The 21,134-nt window shown below is 58.2% G+C and overlaps 1 protein-coding gene across 1 annotated transcript in view; it reads left to right on the forward strand.

Moving 5' to 3' along the window:
• CSMD1 (CUB and Sushi multiple domains 1) overlaps positions 1-21,134 on the forward strand; it is a 1,048,987-nt gene that overhangs the window by 869,263 nt on the left and 158,590 nt on the right. Inside the window, exons 20-23 of the mRNA XM_080662039.1 lie at positions 1,936-2,151; positions 5,322-5,510; positions 10,101-10,270; positions 11,904-12,060. Coding sequence (XP_080518165.1) covers positions 1,936-2,151; positions 5,322-5,510; positions 10,101-10,270; positions 11,904-12,060 — 732 coding nt within the window. The remainder of the gene's footprint in view (positions 1-1,935; positions 2,152-5,321; positions 5,511-10,100; positions 10,271-11,903; positions 12,061-21,134) is intronic.

Here is a 21,134-nt window from a genome sequence, read left to right on the forward strand (position 1 = left end):
TTGATTGTCCCCAACTGCCCTCCCCTGCTGGCCATCTTGTGTCCACATGGGGGCAGCCATCTTGTGTGTTGGAGTGATGGTCAGTTTGCATATTACTCTTTTATTAGATAGATTTGTCCGATGAACTGGATGTAAGCATGTGCACGCGAACTTGAAAATTCAGTATCGTGTACGGAAAAGAGGGGTAGGCTGTGTAAGACAGGACTATTGAATGAATAAAAGGGAATGAGAAGAAATGGACTCAACTTCCAATTCCCCGATAGACGTGGGCACCCCCGGGTGCTGCCTGGCCTTCCGCGTTTCCCACGTCATTATGGCCCCCCGGCCCACCGGCGGCTCAGGGCACAGCTCCCCTTTCCTCGCGGCGCAGGTGGAGAGTGAGGGCCAGGAAAATGCCACTGGTCCCAGGAGTGGGCTCGGGTGCACAGGAAGGGGACAGGGCTGTGCCGCGGTTTTCTCTTTAGGTTTTTTGTTTTTTCTTTGAGGTGTCTGAACCTGTCATTTTTGACAAGATAATTGGGGGATTTGATCACATAAGTATCACGTAGACTCACGTCTGACCTCTCCTTGAGGTGGGAGACACGTGTTCACAGGCTGAGCCGCCCCTCCCCCACGCGGGCTTGGGAAAGGGCTGGCCTTGAGGAGAGTTGAGATAAAAAGACTCACATGGCGAATGCCATTCCACGGATGCGTTTCATTAAAAAAAGAACCTGCTCATCGCTCATTTCACTGATTTCGCTCTGGGGGTCCAGAAACGATGCTCTGGGGGAGCAAGTGTGAGAGGCACATACATTGTGCCTTCCGCAGGGGTGGGGGGTGTGCTGGACGTCCAAGCTAAGATTTCCTCAAGGGCATCTGTCCAACATAAATGGGGAAGTTCTCTCGTCCGTCATTCCAAATGCTCTGCTTAAGGGCCCAGCGACCATTTCTATATACAGGCCATGGTCAAGTCCGCCATTTGTACTTCTGTCTCTGTCCCTCACTATATATCTGTATCTATAGCTATATCTATATCTATATATAAATCTATATCTATATCTATACATATCTATACTATATACCTATATCTAAGTCTGTAACTCTATGTCTATGTCTGTCTATAGCTATATATCAATGTCTAGCTATCTCTACATCTTTATCTATATCTATACATATATATACTATATACCTATATCTAACTCTATAACTCTATGTCTTTGTCTGTCTATAGCTATATATCAATGTCTAGCTATCTCTACATCTTTATCTATATCTATATATACATATATACTATATATCTATATCTAACTCTATAACTCTATATCTATATCTGCCTATAGCTATATATCAATGTCTAGCTATCTCTACATCTTTATCTATATCTATACATATATATATACTATATACCTATATCTAACTCTATAACTCTATATCTATGTCTGTCTATAGCTATATATCAATGTCTAGCTATCTCTACATCTTTATATCTGTGTCTACATCTTGCCTACACTGGTATTATATCTATGTCTATGCCATCTACCTTTACACTTATATATAATTAAACATTTATTCATTTTTTGCTGTTTATTTCACTTCTTTCTTTTCTAAATCCACACTCTTTCCACCCATTGTTTGCATGAACTTAAAGTTTAAGATTAAATTTGGATTCCAGACAGATGTCTCACAGCCCAGAAGAAAGAATCTCCAGCAACGTTCTCCCTCTCCATGTCTCTCCTGGGTCCCCCTCCCCATGTCTCTCCTGGGTCTCCCTCTCCATGTCTCTCTGGGTCTCCCTCCCCGTATCTCTCCTGGGTCTCCCTCCCTGTGTCTCTCTGGGTCCCCCTCTCTGTGTCTCTCCTGGGTCCCCCTCCTCATGTCTCTCCTGGGTCTCCCTCCCCATGTCTCTCCTGGGTCCCCCTCCCCGTGTCTCTCACGTGCCTCCACCTTTGCTCCCAGGGGTCCAGATGATGTTCCACACCTTCCACCTGGAGAGCTCGCACGACTACCTGCTGGTCACCGAGGACGGGAGTTTCTCGGAGCCCGTGGCCCGGCTCACGGGGTCGGTGCTGCCCCACACGATCAAGGCGGGCTTGTTTGGCAACTTCACCGCGCAGCTGCGGTTCGTATCGGACTTCTCCATCTCCTACGAGGGCTTCAACATCACCTTCTCAGGTACGCTGGGCGCTTCCGCCCTTTCTGGAAGTAATAGTCCTGTGTGTCTGCAAGTGCATGTGGGGGTGTGGTGGGGGTGAGTGTGTGTCTGTGGTTGTGTGTGTGAATGTGGAGTGTGTGTTTGTGTGTGTGTATGTGTGTGTGTGTGAGTGTGAGTGTGGGGTGTGTGTGTGTGAGTGCAGGATGTGTGGGGGGTGTCTGGTTGTGTGCATGTGTGTGGAGTGTGGGTGTGTGCATGTGTGTAGGGTGTGGGTGTGTGCATGTGTGTGGCATGTGGTTGTGTGCATGTGTGGGGTGTGGGAGTGTGCATGTGTGTGGGGTGTGGGTGTGTGTTGTGTGCATGTGTGTGGGGTGTCGGTGTGCGCATGTGTGTGGGCTGTGGGTGTGTGCATGTGTGTGAGTGTGGTTGTGTGCATGTGTGTGGGGTGTGGGAGTGTGCATGTGTGTGGGTATGGTTGTGTGCATGTGTGTGGGTATGGTTGTGTGCATGTGTGTGGGTGTGGTTGTGTGCATGTGTGTGGGGTGTGGGAGTGTGAATGTGTGTGGGGTGTGGGTATGTGCATATGTGTGGGGTGTGGTTGTGTGCATGTGTGTAGGGTGTGGGTGTGTGCATGTGTGTAGGGTGTGGTTGTGTGCATGCATGTGGGGTGTGGTTGTGTGCATGTGTGTGGGGTGTGGGTGTGTGCATGCGTGTAGGGTGTGGTTGTGTGCATGCATGTGGGGTGTGGTTGTGTGCATGTGTGTGGGGTATGGGAGTGTGCATGTGTGTGGGTATGGTTGTGTGCATGTGTGTGTGATTAGAGATAAGTGGCCGGCAAATAACTCTCATTAGTTGGTGGGAAGCGGGGCTGAACCTCCTGGAAACGAGAGGCACCCACGGGATCCACTCTGCAAATCTCAGTGGAGACATGTTGGTGTCACTGTCTTTCCCACAAACCCTTGTGCTCCTGGCCATCATTTCACCTGCCTCCCGGGGACCCTGGCCTCGCTGGAGGCGCCCTCGAGACGCTGTGCTTGGTCATTTCGGGTCCCACCCTCCAGCGAGTTCCATGCCCGCATCTCACTTTGGGGTGAAGAAATTGTGAACACACACAACCGAGAGGAATTTGGGGTTGATTGCAGCCCCTGTGTCCAGTGGGGGGTCCTTCCAGGCCCTCCGGGGCGCTGTCAGGGGCTAAGAGAAAAGATGTGGTGAGCAGGCTGCGAGGGCCGGTCTCTGAGAAGCTGACGATGACTGTAAGGAAGTGGGGGGCAGGTGGGTGGTGTGGGGTCCCCACAGAAGGAGGAGCAGCCATGGGTACGGGCACGTGGAGGGGGAGGCCACTGTGCTCGGAGCCCTAGAGGTGAAGAGGCCATGGGGACTGGACGTTCACTTGTACGAGGCCCCTGGGAGAATGCAACAGACGACGTGACCCGACCCTTTCCTAAGCTCATCGGGTGCGAGCTTCAACAGGGAACAGGGCGCTGCTGGCTCAGCCCCGGAGGCAACAGCATTGGGCGGAGGGACGGCCCGGCTGGCATGGGGAGGACCAGACGCCCGGGGGGAACAGGAGGGAAGTGGAGAGCCGTCAAGGCCATCTGCCCACGTGAGGGAGGAGGCCGCGCTTCACACGGCCAGCACCGCAGGTGACGCAAGTTCCAGAGGGAAGATGGGGGGGCAGGCAGGAGGACACCGAGCCAACAGGCACCCCGCACTCCCACACTTAACCCAGACAGACACACGGCTGCAGTGGGCCAGAGAGCGGCGCCGGGTGCAGCTGTGCGGGAGGCGGACGTGGCACTGTGGCTCCGAACGGGCACACACAGACGTGGCTGCTGGGCCCTGCGTTTCTGAGGCTGAGTCCCCAGTGCAGCAACCCGCCAGGCATCGTCCCCTTTACCCGGAACTCGGCACTTTCCTCCGAGAGGCTGCCAAGCTCCCAGCAGCCGGGAGTGTATCGTCCATTAGGTCCCCGCAGCCCCCGCCACGGCTGACAACAGGCCGGAGAGGATGGCCACGAGGCCTGAGCAGAGGGGGCGGCACAGACAGCTTCCCACCAGCGTGGCCTCTCGGAGTTGGTGCCCCCGTGTCGGTCACTCGGAGACACTTCGAGAGGAGGGGAACTGATTTCAGCAACGGGAAATCGTAAAATAACTTCACGCCCTTAAAGGGGCAGCTTGAAAGGGCCGTCTTATCTATACTAATAATAGAGGAAAGTGCAAATCGGTCACGACGCCCTCACAGTAACAACCGGACAGCAGGCTGCGTGGGGCGACCAGGCCGGCAGGGGGGTTAGCGAGGTACGACCCAACGACTGACCAGCAGGCTGTGTGGGGCGACAAGGCTGGCAGGGGGGTTAGTGAGGGACGACCAAATGACTGACCAGCAGGCTGCGTGGGGCGCCCAGGCCGGCAGGGGGGTTAGCGAGGTACGACCAAATGACTGACCAGCAGGCTGTGTTGGGCGCCCAGGCTGGCAGGGGGGTTAGTGAGGGACGACCAAATAACTGACCAGCAGGCTGTGTTGGGCGCCCAGGCTGGCAGGGGGGTTAGTGAGGGACGACCAAATGACTGACCAGCAGGCTGTGTTGGGCGCCCAGGCTGGCAGGGGGGTTAGTGAGGGACGACCAAATGACTGACCAGCAGGCTGCATGGGGCAACCAGGCCCATGGTGGGGGGCGGGGGGGAAGTTAGGGGTGACCAGGCTGGCAGAGAGGGGCAGTTGGGGGCAACCAGGACAGCAGGGGGGGGCACTAAGGGGAGACCAGGCTGGCAGGGGGGGCAGTTAGGGGTGATCAGGCTGGCAGGCAGGTGAGCGATTAGGAGCCAGCAGTCCAGGGTTGTGAGAGGGATGTCCCAACTGCTGGTTTCGGCCCAGTCCCTGGGATGGCAGTCGGACATCCCCCAAGGAGTCCCGGATTGGAGAGGGTCCAGGCTGGGCTGAGGGGACCCCCTCCCCATGCACGAATTCCATGCACCAGGCCTCTGGTTTTGTTATGAGTCTCCTTAAAAATACTCACGTGGAGGCCCCTTGTCGGAGCGCTCACAGGGCGAGGAAGAGGACTCACCCGCCAGGTGTGGCAATCTGGAGGGGCATGTGCACGCATCGGTTCGCTTCTAATCACAGCCCGTGCCTTCTGAACGGTGTCCGCGTGTCTGCCCACTCCCACGCCTGCTCTCTCCCTGCTTAGAGTACGACCTGGAGCCGTGCGAGGACCCCGGCGTCCCCGCCTTCAGCCGCAGGATGGGCTTCCGCTTCGGGGTCGGGGACGCGCTGACCTTCTCCTGCTTCCCGGGGTACCGCCTGGAAGGTGCCACCACGCTTACCTGCCTGGGCGGGGGCCGCCGTGTGTGGAGTGCGCCTCTGCCAAGGTGTGTGGGTAGGTGGTCACACGCTTTCATTTCATTCATCCAGGGGGCGGGCCTGGCGCCGTGGGGACGTGGGGCCCTGGGGCCCTGTGTGGTGGGAGGAGGGCGGCGGCGGGGGCAGGGCAGGGTGGGGGCGGGCGTGGACCCGGCCACTTAGCTGCCTGCTAGGGGGCGAGCCTCCAGCTGTGCTGTCTCAGCTGGAAGGTCAGCTCCTTCAGCCCCACAATTCATGACTCAGGGAGAGACACCGTGTCAATCACATTTATAAAGGGAAACGAGGTAAAGTAACGCTGGAAACCATGCTGTGGCAACACGGCCTTGATATGTTGTGGGAACACGACCTTGACATGCTGTGGAAACACAACTATTGACACGCTGTAGTGACATAGCCTTTGACACGCTGTAGTAACATGACTGTTGACATGCTGTGGGAACATGACTGTTGACACACTATAGTAACAAGCTCTGACATGCTGTAGTGACATAGCCTTTGACACACTGTAGTAACATAACTGTTGACACGCTATAGTAACAAGCTCTGACACGCTGTAGTAACATGACTATGACACACTATAATAACAAGCTCTGACATGCTGTAGTAACATTACTGTTGACACGCTGTAGTAACACAAGCTCTGACATGCTGTAGTGACATAGCCTTTGACACACTGTAGTAACATTACTGTTGACACGCTGTAGTAACACAAGCTCTTACACGCTATAGTGACAAAGCCTCTGACACGCTGTAGTAACATGACTGTTGACACGCTATAATAACAAGCTCTGACATGCTGTAGTGACATAGCCTCTGACACGCTGTAGTAACACAAGCTCTGACACGCTGTAGTGACATAGCCTCTGACACGCTGTAGTCACATGACTGTTGACATGCTGTGGGAACATGACTGTTGACACGCTATAATAACAAGCTCTGACATGCTGTAGTGACATAGCCTCTGACACGCTGTAGTAACACAAGCTCTGACACGCTGTAGTGACATAGCCTCTGACACGCTGTAGTCACATGACTGTTGACATGCTGTGGGAACATGACTGTTGACACGCTATAATAACAAGCTCTGACATGCTGTAGTGACATAGCCTCTGACACGCTGTAGTAACACAAGCTCTGACACGCTGTAGTGACAGACCTCGGACAGGCTGCAGTGGCACAGCCTCGGACAGCTGTGTGGATGGAAAGCAGGTGTCTCTCCTGGCACAGCACGGCGACAGTGTAAAGGCTGTCGTCCCGCCGTGTCTCTGTTTGGCCGGCTCGCTGGCACGGGCCAGGAGGTAGGCAGTGAAGTCTGGGTGGGAGTCCGCGTGCCCGGGTTGTTCTCAGAATCGAGGCAGTGCTCCCAGACGCCAACGGGAAGGTGTGCAGGAGCTTGGAGACGCGCCGGGCAGCAGGGTGGGTTAGGTGGGGCCCGGGGGTCACGTCCCTGTGACTCTGGGCTGGGGCCCTGGGAGGGCAGCAGGAGGGGGGGCTGCAGGGCTGAGTGGCCGCGTTCTGCCTGCACGTCCAAGGGCCTGCTCCTCAGCCCGGACACGAGCCTGCACCCGCCGCCCCCCTGCTGCTGGGCACGCGCAGCCTCACCGCCTGCCACCGACCCGACGGGGCAGAGCGCGCTGATGCATAGCGAGCGCCAGACATTCACCTGCGGAGTCCCTGTGATCCCCCTGATGGCAGGACCGCGGAGCCCAGGGCGTCCGCAGTGCACAGGCCTACCTCCCCAGGGACGCCTCGAGGCCGGCGGGGCAGCTGTGAAAATAAGATCCCTTAATCCTCCGAACCCTGCATTGTTAGCTAGGAAAACCTGACCTCCCGTGACGGAGCGCCTCTCCGCCGCTGTGCTGTTGAGGGACGTCCCTGACTCCAGAGCGAACGCTGTCTTTCCCGTTTTCACGAAGCACAGACCGTCAGAGGCAGGACCCCCTGCGCCAACAATCCAGCGATGACCTTGAGCGGGATCCCCTCGTCGCCTGCCAGGCACACGTCGGCTCACGTCTGCTCTCTGGCTTTCCCCCCAAATGGCGCTCTTCCTTTCTGCGGTCATGCTATTTACTTGAGAGCTGGGTGCGCGTTTTGAACATTTGCCTCAAGGAAAACTCTACCCAGTGCCTTAGAGTTGCCCCCAGAACCCCCAGGATCCTGGGACCCGTTCCAGTTTAAGATCTCAAAGAAACTCTCACCGCAGTGAAGTCACAGCGTCATTCTGCAGACGCAGCACGAAGCAGCCTGCGATGACAGTAATCCACTCGCCGTGCTTCTGCTCTATCTGGATTATCTCTACATCGCTGCTCTGTTCTCTGGGATCCCACACTGTTGCCTACAATGCAACGTGAGAGTACCTGGGGCGGAAACAGCGGTTAACGTGAGCAAGCCCTGACTCTCGACCAGAATGCACGCTGAGTTCCTCCCCATGCCTTCACTCAGTACCCCCAGGCACCTCCGTGAAGTCAGCACCCCTACAGGGAGTCCCATTATACAGACGGAAATGCTGAGCCCCACAGCTGCTGAGACCTTTGGCCACGGTCACGCAGTTAGCCAGACTGGAACACGGGGTGCCTGAAACCAGGGTTCCCCACGGCCCTCTCTGCCCGCAGCCCCTGGTACTTGGCCAGTGGCTGCAGTGTGCCTTTAAATCACAGGTTGGAAGTGGCGCTGAGATCCGCCCGGGCCCGTGGCACCTGGGAGCTGGTTCCCCGCCTCTCATGCTCCCATTTCCCAGTTGCTTCCTCCCACTGGGAAGGCGGCAGCAAGAAGCGCCGCTTCCTGTTGTTGGTGGTTCTCAAAGTTCTTCCCCAGCCGCACGCTCCTCACAGCCCTGTCCGTCCTCGCTGCCAAGGCGGACACTGCCATCCTGAAGGTGCCCTGGCTCCAGGAGACCCCACACAACATACATAAATACATGAGCACACATATGTCCGAGCACGCACATGCCTGTCCAAGCATCCACACGCCTGTCCAAGCACGCACACTCCTGTCCAAGCATCCACATGCCTGTCCAAGCATGCACATGTCTGTCCAAGCATGCACATACCTGTCTAAGCATGCACACACCTGTCCAAGCATGCACATGTCTATCCAAGCATGCACATGCCTGTCTAAGCATGCACATGTCTATCCAAGCATGCACATGCCTGCCCAAGCATGCACACGCCTGTCCAAGCATCCACACGCCTGTCCAAGCATCCACACGCCTGTCCAAGCATCCACACACCTGTCCAAGCATGCACACACCTGTCCAAGCATGCACACGCCTGTCTAAGTATGCACACGCCTGTCCAAGCATGAACACGTCTGTCTAAGTATGCGCACGCCTGTACAAGCATGCGCACGCCTGTCGGAGCACACACACACACACACCTGTCCAAGCACACACATGCCTGCACATGGACACACACACACACACACACACAGTTAGCAGCTTTACTATTTCAGGGCCACTTGGGGCCCTGGCGTTTGGAGCCGAAGGAATTCTCACCGAGGCCCTCACTAGCGCAGGTGAGGAGCAGGTGCCGAGAGGCCCGGGCCCCGGGTCCTCAGGAAGCGAGGGTGGCTACGCTCACTTTGCTGATCAAAGATTCAAGGAGGTTTTACGGGAACTAGGACCCAGAAGCGAGGTGGTCCCCTTTGGTCAGGAGGAGGAGGACTGCCCCATCCCGGGACACACCGCAGGCAGCTCGGGCAGTGGGGTGGCCCCTGCGGGTTTGGAATCCTGGTTAAACAAACGCATCCGGGTGATGCCATGAACTGAAAACGCAGGGAAATGGCACCGCCATGACGGTCGTGTTGGGACAGGGAACCGGGCCATCTCATGAGGCCGGAACGAGGCGAGGAGAGGAGATGTGTCGCCCAGCGATGCAGCAGGTGCCGGGACTCGTGGATTGTTCCAGAACTCTCTGTGGGATGGCATGCTGCTCCCTTGGGCCTGAGGCATCCTAGTAAGAAAATTAAGAAAATCCTGCCCGGCCAGCATGGATGGCTCAGGGGTTGAGCCTTGACCCAGGAACCAGGAGGTCATGGTTAGATGCCCAGTTAAGGGCACATGCCCAGGTTGTGGGCTCCATCCCCAGCAGGGGGCATGAGGAGGCAGCCCATCCATGATTCTCTCTCATCGTTGATGTCTCTATCGCTCTCTCCCTCTCTGAAATCAATAAAAATATTTTTTAAAAAAGAAAGAAGAAGCCAAAACCGGTTTGGCTCAGTGGATAGAGCGTCAGCCTGCGGACTGAGGGGTCCCGGGTTCGATTCCGGTCAAGGGCATGTACCTTGGTTGCGGGCGCATCCCCGGTGGGGGGTGTGCGGGAGGCAGCTGATCGATGTTTCTCTCTCATCGATGTTTCTGACTCTCTATCCTTCTTCCTTCCTCTCTGTGAAATACCAATAAAATATATTAAAAAAAAAAAAAAGCAAGAAGAACATCTTGAACATGGGTACCTTCCCGTGCAGCCGGGGAAACACTCCAGGTCAGAGATCTGTGGCTACAATGTACCAACAACAGACACACTGAGAGGAGGGCGGGCTGCCGTGGCTTTAAATGCCTCTGTTAACACCAGTCATTTAACGTCAAACCCTCTTCCCCTTTCCCTTGTAGCTGAGTGTGGGGCGAGGGTCACAGGCAACGAAGGGACGCTGCTGTCGCCCAACTTCCCGTCCAACTACGACAACCATCACGAGTGCATCTACAGCATCGAGACGGAGGCGGGCAAGGGCATCCGTCTGTGGGCGCGGACCTTCCAGCTGCAGCACGGGGACACGCTCCGGGTAAGGCCCCTCCTCCGGCCACGGCCGCCTCCCCCGGCTGCGGGGCCCCTCCCTCCACAGGCAGACCGGGTGGGTGCGTGTCCTGCATTCGTATGTTCCTGTGACGCCCCTTCCCCAGCTGGTTTCTCCCACCGGGAAGCGGCAGGCGGTGCCACTCAAAGGCGGGAACGTGGACTTCGAAACAGCTGGTCTGTGGTCCTGATCTGCCACGTTAGCGGTAGATCGCGGGCAAATCAGTGAACACTTCTAGCTTCCAAACGTGTAAAGACATGCACCGCTGCCGGCCGGCCGGCTGTTTGGAGGTTAGTGGTGTAATGCAGGGCGTGTGTCCAGCCCTGGGCCCAGCACTCACAGCCACTGTGACAGCTCACAGGGCCCCAGCCAGCCCCCTGTGGCCACTCCGTGTGCACGCGGTCCCGGCATTCAGAGCGGCGATGACCGTGATGTGACTGTGGACACGTCGCAGCCACTGTCACGGGACCACGGGGCCGGCTCGCGTGGAGAAGCCACTCGGGGACTGGACAGACTGGAGGAAGCAGGCCGGGGGGATGAGCTGGGGCCCCGCAGCGGGGCTCCGCGTGTCCTGTGATGGCGAGGGTCGGGCTCGGCAAGTGCCTGCGGGGTCCGCGCCCAGCACCCCCACACCCCGGGGGACTCCAGGGCACAGGCCGGGGAATCGGGTCCCAGGCGGCCCAGGTCTTGCCTTGACCTAGAACATCCCACCTCCAGGTGGAGATGCCCCGTGACCTCTGAGGCTCCTGAGAGCCGCCCCCTCTCCGGGGGCTGCGCAGGGAGCGGGGCCTCCTGGGGGCCGGGGCCCAGGGAGCACACATTGCAGCTCGAGCCTCAGGCATCAGACGGGCCGTGAGCAGCACAGACCAAGGCAGGACCTCGTCCCGTCCGCGGCCCCTCGGTCCACGGAGACGTGGCAACTTGTCCAGGTCACACGGTTGAGCCTTGGCAAGATGGGGCGCATCTCTCCTCTCGTTCCCTTTGCAAAAGTCTGGGGGTTTCACTCTTTTCTTATGTATTATTGATTTCAGAGAGGAAGGAAGAGGGAGAGAGAGACAGAAACATCCATGATGAGAGAGAACCATGGACCGGCTGCCTCCTGCACGCCCCCTACTGGGGATCAAGCCCGCAACCCGGGCATGTGCCCTGACCAGGAATGGAACCGTGACCTCCTGGTTCATAGGTTGACGCTCAACCAGAAACGTCGGCCGGGCTGGGGTTTTTATTCTTACAAGCACAAGAGGCTCGTGCTGACACACCTCACCCCAGTGCTGTGGGTCCCACCTTTGTTAAGCTGTGAGGCTGCGAGGATGTGCAAACCCAGCTGCAAGGGACAGTCATTCCCCCTCCCCTGCCCCTCCCCCCCGTCATCCGCTTGCACGGATAGAGGGGTCCCTGGCAGGGCCTTGACCCCATTGGCAGCTACGCGCTCAGGTCAGGCGCTCCAGACAGAAGCGATTCCTCCCTCCCGAGTCCACGTGGGATGAGTTTCTACGCAGAGCCCAGGAGGTGCTGCCCGGGGCCCCGGCCCTGGGCGTGTCCGTGGGCGGCTCCCGAGCAGCACAGATCACTGCTCAGCGGACACCACGGGCAGTGACAGCCTCTCGCGTGCTTCCACCAGGTGTTCGACGGGCGAGACGGTGCCTCCCGGCCCCTGGGGACCTTCACGCGGCGTGAGCTGCTGGGCCTGACCCTGAACAGCACCTCCAACCACCTGCGGCTGGAGTTCGACAGCGACGGCGCGGACACGGCGCCCGGCTTCCAGCTGAGCTACAGCAGTGAGTACCCGGCGGGCGGCCTCTCCTCTGTCCCCTCGGGACGCACGGGCCCCCAGCGAGGTGCTGTCTCGAAATCCTTTGGACACCAAAGGCCACGGTCCCGGAAATGAAACCCCTTGGCTTTTGAGCTTGAATGGACGTTAGTGGCCGTCAGGATTCACATCTTTATGGGGCAGATAAGCAGTGAAGGATGGAGAGAGCGCAGGCACCCTCCAGCGCCCGTCAGGCTCCGACAGGGAAGGGAAGCGACGCCCACCCGCGTAGGCGGCGGGGGGGGGGGGGGGGATGGCAGCGGAAGTGTCGGTGAACCGCGGGCAAAAATATAACTAACGTGGCCGACGCCCTGGGAAACCGGTTCACCTCCGTGGAGATGGCCGTCGGGAGGGCTCAGTGAAGGGAGGCACGCAGTGTCCACGGTGTGAAATGAAGCGGCACTTGGCGTGGGAGCCGCTCCCGGCCTTCACGTAGCAGAGCTCCGCCGTGGGGGGTGTCACGGCCCACAGGGTCCCGTCAAAGCCACGGCTCTGATCGCAGACCGAGGGCACGCCCCGGGTCCCTCTAGTGCAGGTTCTCGTGGCCACTCCTGGTTGCTTCGCTCGCTTTGTTCCTTGAAGGAGCTGAAGGCGCTTCCCCGCCCCGCCCCGCCCCGGGGGTCCTTGCCCTCCTGCTGCCTCAGGGAGCTAACCGGCCAGGCCTCCCCGCACCTGGTCCACTCTGTGCCGCGTGCTCCTCTGGGATCCGTGGCCCGTGCGGGCCTCCCCACGCAGCTCCCCGGAAACGCGCACCCGAGCTTCTGTTTCCCGCCCCACCACCTCCCCGGCCTCCTGGCTGCCTCCTGTCTCCCGCCCACTCTTTGCGGCTGGAGGCGTCCATGAGGGTGCTGTGTCTGTATTCCCACGGGGTGCAGAAGGTCAAGAGACAAATCCACGCTGACAGCGCTCACCGCCGGGGGCTGTGGGGGAGGCGCTGGGCTGTCCCCCGAACCGGGGCCCCCCTCCTGCGCTGCTAGCAGCCAAGAGGCCCGCTGCCCCAGCCAGCAGGACGGGCCGCAGCGCTGTGGCTACTCCGCCAGTCTCTCCTGCTCCATCCAGCGGGCTGGCTTCCAAGGCCACGCTCAGCCCCTGTGGGCCCGCGTGTCTCCACACTCCCACACAGCCTCCACCTTTGCCACCCTCCCATTTCCCTGAGTGATACTGAGAAACCTTGAGTGTGTGGGTCTCTTTATGGGCACTTGGTAATTTTAAAAAATATATATATATTATTGACTTCAGAGAGGAAGGGAGAGAGAGACAGAAGATCCATGTTGAGAGAATCATGGGCCAGCTGCCTCCTGCACGCCCCACACTGGGGATCGAGCCCACAACCCGGGCCTGTGCCCTGACCGGGAATCGAACCGTGACCTCCTGGTTCCTAGGTCCACGCTCAACCCCGGAGCCACACAGGCAGGCCAGTACTTGGTAACGTTTTACACAGCAGCGCAAACCTTCTAAACGGTGGGAGAAAGAAATACTGCTGATAATTGCTGTTGAGCTCCTGGTACAGTCAATTTGAGGAGAGGACTTCTCTTTTCTGCCCGGGTCCCTGTCTGCCTCACCTACAAAAGCAGCCCCTCCAGTGGGTGAGGATTAACAAACACTAACAAACAATCAAAACAAACAAAAAGCAGGTGCTCCGGGTGCACGCTAGCTCCTGAGATTGTCCCGGCGATGGACACACCGCCCGGCGGGAACCGGCGGGAATTATACAGTCGGCGGTGCTGATGGCTCGACAATCAAAATACGATTAACTTCCCATTAAATTCTTAGCTTTAAACACTGAGTAATTAAGTTTAGGAAACCCCAAGCAGCCACAATGTGCTCAAAAACCTAAGTGGAATAATCGCCCCCAAAAGATGCTGTGCAAAGAATGGCTATGAAAAGTTCTGAGCAAATTATTAAAGCTGAAGTCTGTGCAAAGACACCTCCGACTATTTCCCAAAGACTTGGTAACTGCCTCGTGCTAGCTAATTGCCTTCCTTAAGAAACATTCCTATTTAAATGCTTCAGATCCATAATTAATCTACCCACAGGAGCGGATTGGAAAATGCCAACAGAGGAAATAGATAGTTCACTAAACATCCTCAAGTTTCTGGAGTGGTTACAGATAGCATCCATCCATCTCTTTCACATTCCAAGGACTCGCGCATACTTCTCACGGTACCTTTGACATCGGTCTCTATTTACGGTGATGGCGACAGGGTTTTTCCCGAGGGCTGAGAGATCCCGGGTGCTGGAATAATCCAGAAGCCTCCAGAACTTTCCACCTCACTGCTCCGCAGTTCTGGGCCTGGGAAAGTAGCTCCTTTTAACTCGTGTTCACGAGGCAGAAGCCGTGTGCCCACGTGGGTAGGTGGTTTTCTGAAGCTTCCGGACGGGGCGTGGCCAGGCCAGGACCACCTCCAGGTCCCCTGCGGAGCCAGGACTGCGATGCGGTGTTCTCAGACCCTGCAGGGGACCCCTCTCGGATGAGCTGCACGCACACCGACGGGTATCAGGGTACCTGATGGCCGTGGCCAGGGAGCCACGGCAGCCTCGGGGGACGGTCGCAATATAGCCGTGGCGTTCATTAAGCAGCCGCTGGATTCTGGGGATTAATTCAGGATTTGCTAGCAGGGCAGGGCAACAGACAACGGAAAAGGTGTTCTGGGTCAGCCTGTTCTTAGAACAGCTGATTGCCTGCTGAGTCCGCAGTGATGTGGATGGGACGCATCACGCAGGACGCCTTGCGGTGGGGGGTGGGGACGATGTGTGCGTTTTGGATCCCCCTCTGCCCTCCCAGGGATGCCTGATCCCTGACATCAAAGGTGTAGGTGGGGCCGGTTGTTCCAGCCGCGATGCGTGCGGCACTGAGTTCCGGGAGCTGCCGGGGCGCCCAGGAGCCAGGCCCCCCTCAGGGAACAGCCAGGCTGCCCCTCTCTTCCTCCCGGCGACTGGAGACGCTGCGAACAGCAGGAGAACTCCCACTGAGGACGCACGGCTATGTTTTCTAAGTATTTCAGCAAATATTTGCACAAAGAGAAAAGGATTGTGGGAATCCATCCTCTATTGAATTCGGGATTTATTTAAAAATCGGCTGACTCTTTTTGGTCTTTCACAAGAACGTTCCCAGAACAGTTACTCTCCAATAGCAGGACGCGGGGAGGCGTGGGCAGGAAGCAGGCCTTGTGGACTGGCCCCCCTTTGTTACTTGAATGGGTGACCAGCCCGCCTCACAGCTCACAGGCCCGCTGCCTGAGCCCGTGAGCATCCCGGTCTGCCTCCTGGATGTGGTCGGGAGGGACCGGCGACAGTGTGAGCCCCACCCGTGCGCTGAGGGGGAGGCGTGCCTGGAAACGGAAGGGAAACGTTCCTGTTCACAGAGACCGGGCTGGATGGCCCCTGGCCCTGGAGAAACCCCGCTCAGTGGGCACGTGGCTGACACAGTCCCCGTGACAGGAGGGCCGGCGGGGCCCCGTTCAGTGACCCTCCCCGTGGCTCCTCTTCCGTTGAGCTCGACCCTTCGTGTGGTCTTATGTTTGATCCTTGATGCATCTCCTCTTGACCTGGGTTTCTTCTTTCTTCCCAAATGACTGACGAGAGCAGGCGTCCTCAAACTACGGCCCGCGGGCCACATGCGGCCCGCCGAGGACATGGATCCGGCCCGCCGGGGGCCGCTGCCTGTCCTGCTTAGCAGCCGACGTGTCCCGGGCCCGCAGGGCGCACAGGAATTTGTTCATAGTTTTTTTTTTAAACTATAGTCCGGTCCTCCCACGGTCTGAGGGACAGTGAACAGGCCCCCCGTGTAAAAAGTGTGAGGACCCCTGGACTAGAGCTTTTTGATGCCAGTATGAGATGCTTGTGCCAGGCGATGTGAATGCAGGTGTCAAGCATGACGTATAGGTCACATTTGACACACATATGTGTGTATGGTGATGGCAATAGCATTTTCCAGACGATGAGAGACCCCGATGCTGCCATAACCAGAGACGCCCAGAACTGACCCCCCTCCCCGCACTGCTGCAGGCCTTCCCTGGGGGACCCCCCACCCCTTGGCTGCCAGCTGCATTGTTGAGTTTTTTGTTTCAGTTCAGACGAGGGGTACAGGGAGGGCTGGCTTGGGAAGAGACGCTTGGGGAGAAGGGCGTGTGGGAATAGACGGAAAGTCGGGGGGCGGCGGGGGGGAGGCTGTCTCCTGACCCAGCAGGAGGCTGAGGGCTGCACGTCTGCGGGACACAGGCCACTGGGCCCTATAACCCTCTTGCCTTTACTGCGGGAGGCTGCCCCGCTGGGTCCGCATCATCGCACACGAGGGAGTTTCCTCGGGAAACAGGGAGACAGGGCCTTCCGGGGCCCCCTCTCTTCACCCCGGCCACGTCTCTCACAGCTTGTCGGTGCCCATTCTCCACCTGCCCCACCCGGAAGGGTCTGTTCCAGAGTCTGGAGAGAACCCTCATGTCTCTACAGACAGGTGGTTTGTGGCTGTTGCCATTGCTCCCGTGTGGCCAGCCATCTGCCCTCCCCCATCGGCCATCCTCAGCCTCTCATTGCAGCCCAGGTCCCTTGGTCAGCAAGGGGGAGGCGGGTGATGTGGCCTGATTGACAGCTGACTGAACCAACTGCAACGGCATTTTCCAACCCTTTACATCTCATGGCATCCACAAACCAATCACTGAAATTCTGTAGAACACTAGTTAAGGCAGGCGTCCTCACACTACGGCCCGCGGGCCACATGCGGCCCGCCGAGGACATGTATCTGGCCCGCCGGGTGCCGCTGCCTGTCCTGCTTAGCAGCCGATGCGTCCCGGGCCCGCCGTGCACATAGGAATTTGTTCATAGTTTTTTGTTTTTTAAACTATAGTCCGGCCCTCCCACGGTCTGAAGGACAGTGAACTGGCCCCCTGTTTAAAAAGTTTGAGGACCCCTGAGCTAAGGCATTACTTTTTTTGCTGAACTGGCAAAAGAAATAGGTATCATTTTGATTGATTTACCAAATAATAGTAATAATGACCTACTCTTTTTGCTCCAAAGTGGCTTTTTTAAAAATCGGGAGCCTTGCCCACCGGGGTGGCTCAGTGGTTGAGCACAGACCAATGAAGCAGGAGGTCACTGGTTCGATTCCCGGTCAGGGCACATGCCCGGGTTGCAGGCTCGATCCCCAGTGTGGGGCATGTAGGAGGCAGCCGGTCCATGATTCTCTCTCGTCATGGATGTTTCTAACTCTCTCCCTCTCCCTTCCTCCCTGAAATCAATTAAAAAAAAAATCAGGTGCCTCTACTTGTATATCAGGATTTCTGGTACCAAGAATTAACCAATCGGACGCAACCTTATGACGCAACGTGCAGCCCCCTTAGCTTCAGGACAGGCACTCAGCAGGCAGCGGCTGTCTCTTCTGATTGGAGGTCTAAGGGGAGAGGTCCCGCCTCCTTGGCCAGGGGCTGCAAGTGTCACAAACTGCGCTCCTGGTGGGAAGCTGCTGGCCGATGGTGCAGTCCCTGAAGAGGAAGCTGGAGCCAGCCGGGCCGCCGCTGCCGGGGCTCTGTGAGCCGGTGGACAGGATGGCAGCGGCCGGGACACCCGCGGTGGGCGACAGGAGGCTGGGTGTGGACATGTTCTCCGGACGAACACGGAGCCTGGCCCCTCCCGGCTTCCAAGGAGCCAGAGACCGCAGACAGCAAACGCACTGGCGCCACGAAACCCGTTCCTGCCAAGGCCCGGGAGCCGGCTGGGATGGAGTCCCGGCATCGCGGCTGGAGGAGGAGAGCGGGTGCTTCCCGGAGTCGGCTGAGCTCCTGTGCAGGGTGAGGGGATGCTGATTTCATTGGGGTGCCCCCCCCACCAGGAGCCTTCTCCTGTGCCATTGTTTCCCCAGCTTCACGGCGGTACCACTGACACCTGACAGTGACGGCAGGTGGACGAGGCGCTGGCTGGACCCCCGGATCCACTGTGAACCGATCCCCCGGGAAGTTTGCGGTGGCCCCTCCTCACATGGCCGCCTGTTCAGTGTGTGCGATAAGGGCCTGTGCCGGACGGGGTGTCTCCGGGACCCTGAGGATGAGTGCGGTTTCAGTGGTGACCACGTGTTCCCTTTATAACCGATGCTCTCCTTTTTTTAAGTAACGGTTTGGGGAATTCTGTGGGAAACACGCGGCAGTTCTCAAACGCGAGGTCTGGAAACTGGTTTTGCGGATAACAAAGGCTTTCGGAACTGTCCCGCCGGTCCTGGCTGGTGGAGAACCGGCCGCGTGGGCAGAGATGCGTGCGCCACGCGCTCAGACGTCATTGTGCGTGATATTCTGGAGCAGAGGTCCTCAAACTACGGCCCGCGGGCCCCATGCGGCCCGCCGAGGACATGGATCTGGCCCGCCGGGTGCCGCTGCCTGTCCTGCTTAGCAGCCGATGCGTCCCGGGCCCGCAGTGCGCATAGGAATTTGTTCATAGTTGTGTTTTTTTAAACTATAGTCCGGCCCTCCCACGGTCTGAGGGACAGGGAACTGGCCCCCTGTTTAAAAAGTTTGAGGACCCCTGTAATCTGGAGAATCGGGCAGCGGGTGTCCTTCACTGGGTGGTCTCCGCGTCTAAGATTATCGATGAGGAAAAGTAGGACACAGTCCACATGGAGCCAGCCTGCGCCAGGCCACCCACAGGTGTGCATTGTGTTTCTCCGAATAGCGACATTGTGGCGAAGTGGCCTGCTCCTCCCGTGACCCCAGGTGCAGCCCCGGGAAGGGAAGGGGGGACCAGCCCCCAAGGTCCTTAGCATCCCTAGGCAGCGAAACCGGACTCAGCTGCCTTTTCCTCACCTGGAATCCTCCCCCGCTGCTCCTGCAATGAGGCCTATGCCCAGAAGGGGGGTGTCTCCCTCCACCCTTCCTGTTTCCTGGTCGGAGTCATTTTAGTTTGGGGGTTGCCCTGGAGACAAACTTGCCCGCGGATCCTTACCAAGCACAGCACGGTGCTCTAGGCAGCGAAGAAGGAAGAGCTAAGAGCTCATTTCTAAGGGCTTACAAGGACGTGAGAAGTCAAGGTGCGTGCTCCGAAGGCATTGGCGGGGGGGGGGGGGGGGCGGGTCTCAGGAGAGGGCAGGCTGTCAGCGGCGGGGCGGGGCACGGGGCGGGTCGGGGGCGGCCTGTGCTATGAGCCGTGCCCTTGGCAACGGCTCCATCTGTATATCAGGACACATGGTGTGTTTTTACCAGCTCCCCTTCCCGAGAGGAGGCTGGGAACTGGACTTTTCTCTGCTTCTGGGAGAAAAGAAAGCCAGGAGTCCTGCTGCGGACAGCTTCCTTCCCCCGATGCCGGCGATCCAGGTGCGATGGGGAGGCCGGCGGGTCCCTGGGAGGTCCGCTGAGTTTACGGTAGCACGAGCGGGACGGTGTGGGAAGGGGAAGAATGCCACCGAGAAAAAACAGTCCCGTCCCCAGTCCCCCCACGCGGTTCCCTGTTTGCATTAGAAAGTGATATTCTGTGGGCACGCTTCTAGGTAAACATCAGGCTAAATATTGAATGATTGTAAGACATCCCTAGAAAGGTCCTTGGGGCCCAAACCTGATGGGTTTTCAAGGAGGGCGGCGTGCGGATACTCGTTCAGGACCCGCTGTGCCGAGCCGGGACCTCCGACCCCAGGTGAGGCTGCCCCGGACGGACAGCAGGACAGACCGCCCACGGCTTCCCCGCCGGAGGGGCCGTTGCCTGATGCGGTTCGGGAAGGGAAGTGCATGGCGGTGCCGAGCTGGCTGACGCCCGCCCGCCCAGGAGCACGCGAGGGAGGGCTGGTGTGGCCAGGGTCTTGGGACTCCTCCTGGGATGTTGGTCATCTCCCCGCCTTCCTGACAGAGAGCATCTCGAGACTCCGGGGTCAGCGATCACAGTGCTTTAAACAGGCCCAGCGCCCCCAGGCCGGCTTCCTTCTCTGGAGAGGGAGATTCGCCTACTCAGGGCCTTCGTCCCCACCCCCATCACAGCCTCACGCCCCACGGACGGCGCCGCCTGGGGCTGGTCTAGGAAGGGTCCGCGTAGCTTCGCGCAATTTCCCAGGAGGTTTGGTGTGTCAGTGACTGTGTTTAGCGTGTGACAGGCCCTCGGTCGTGCGACAGTGTGCTGGGTGGTGCGCACGCTCTCTGTTTCCTCTTGCAGGACTGACACGTGTGCAGCTGGCCAGCCTTGGAGAACTCCGTGGGCCTAGACCAGCCGTGGGCAAACGACGGCCCGTGGGCCGGATCCGGCTGTTCTATCCGGTTCTCTTGCTCTCCCCTCCGCTCCTTTACTTTGAATTTATATTAGTTCACACAAACACTCCGTCCATGCTTTTGTTCCGGCCCTCCGGTCCAGTTGAAGAACCCATGGTGGCCCTCGAGTCAAAAAGTTTGCCCACCCCTGGCCTAGAGACAGGAGACATGAATGACTCCATCACGAGGCTCCAGCTGGAAGCGGAGGCTCTGCCTGTGAGATTGATCAGAGGCCGGCAAATGGCGTCACCAAAGGCTACAACAATCTAACCTTGGATGGGAGGAGTGAGGACGTGCCGTTTTTCCGTAGGGAAAAGAAAAAGCAGTAATTACCATATTAGAGTCCTAGGTCCTTGTTCCTACAAAGGGTCACGCCCAGGAGATGGGGGTCTCCGGTTGGCGTGCGTCCTCAGAAAGGGTCAGAGGTCGTGGCCTTTGCGCGCTCGCCTTCCCCGCACGCTCGGCGGATTCTCAGTGCCGCTTTGGAAAGAAAAGGGCGTGAGCGCTCCGGGATGGATCTGCAGTTACCGGTTCCCTCCCTCCCCCGGATTTTACCCCAGGACCTGCGCAGGCTGCTCCGGCCTCCGCAGCGCCATCCACCGCGGCTCGGTGGGCTGGTTCCTGAGCGAACGTGCTCGGAAGAGGACGGTCGGTTGAATGCCAACAGGAGCAGGCAGACGGGGGCCGTGAAAACCACTGATCCGGCCCGTTCGGCTGTTCTATCCGGCCCGCGGGCCGGATCCAGCTGTTCTATCCGGTTCTCTTGCTCTCCCCTCCGCTCCTTTACTTTGAATTTATATGAGTTCACACAAACACTCCATCCATGCTTTTG

This window comes from Plecotus auritus (genome assembly GCF_963455305.1).
Source record: "Plecotus auritus genome assembly, chromosome: 3".
Lineage (NCBI taxonomy): Eukaryota > Metazoa > Chordata > Mammalia > Chiroptera > Vespertilionidae > Plecotus > Plecotus auritus.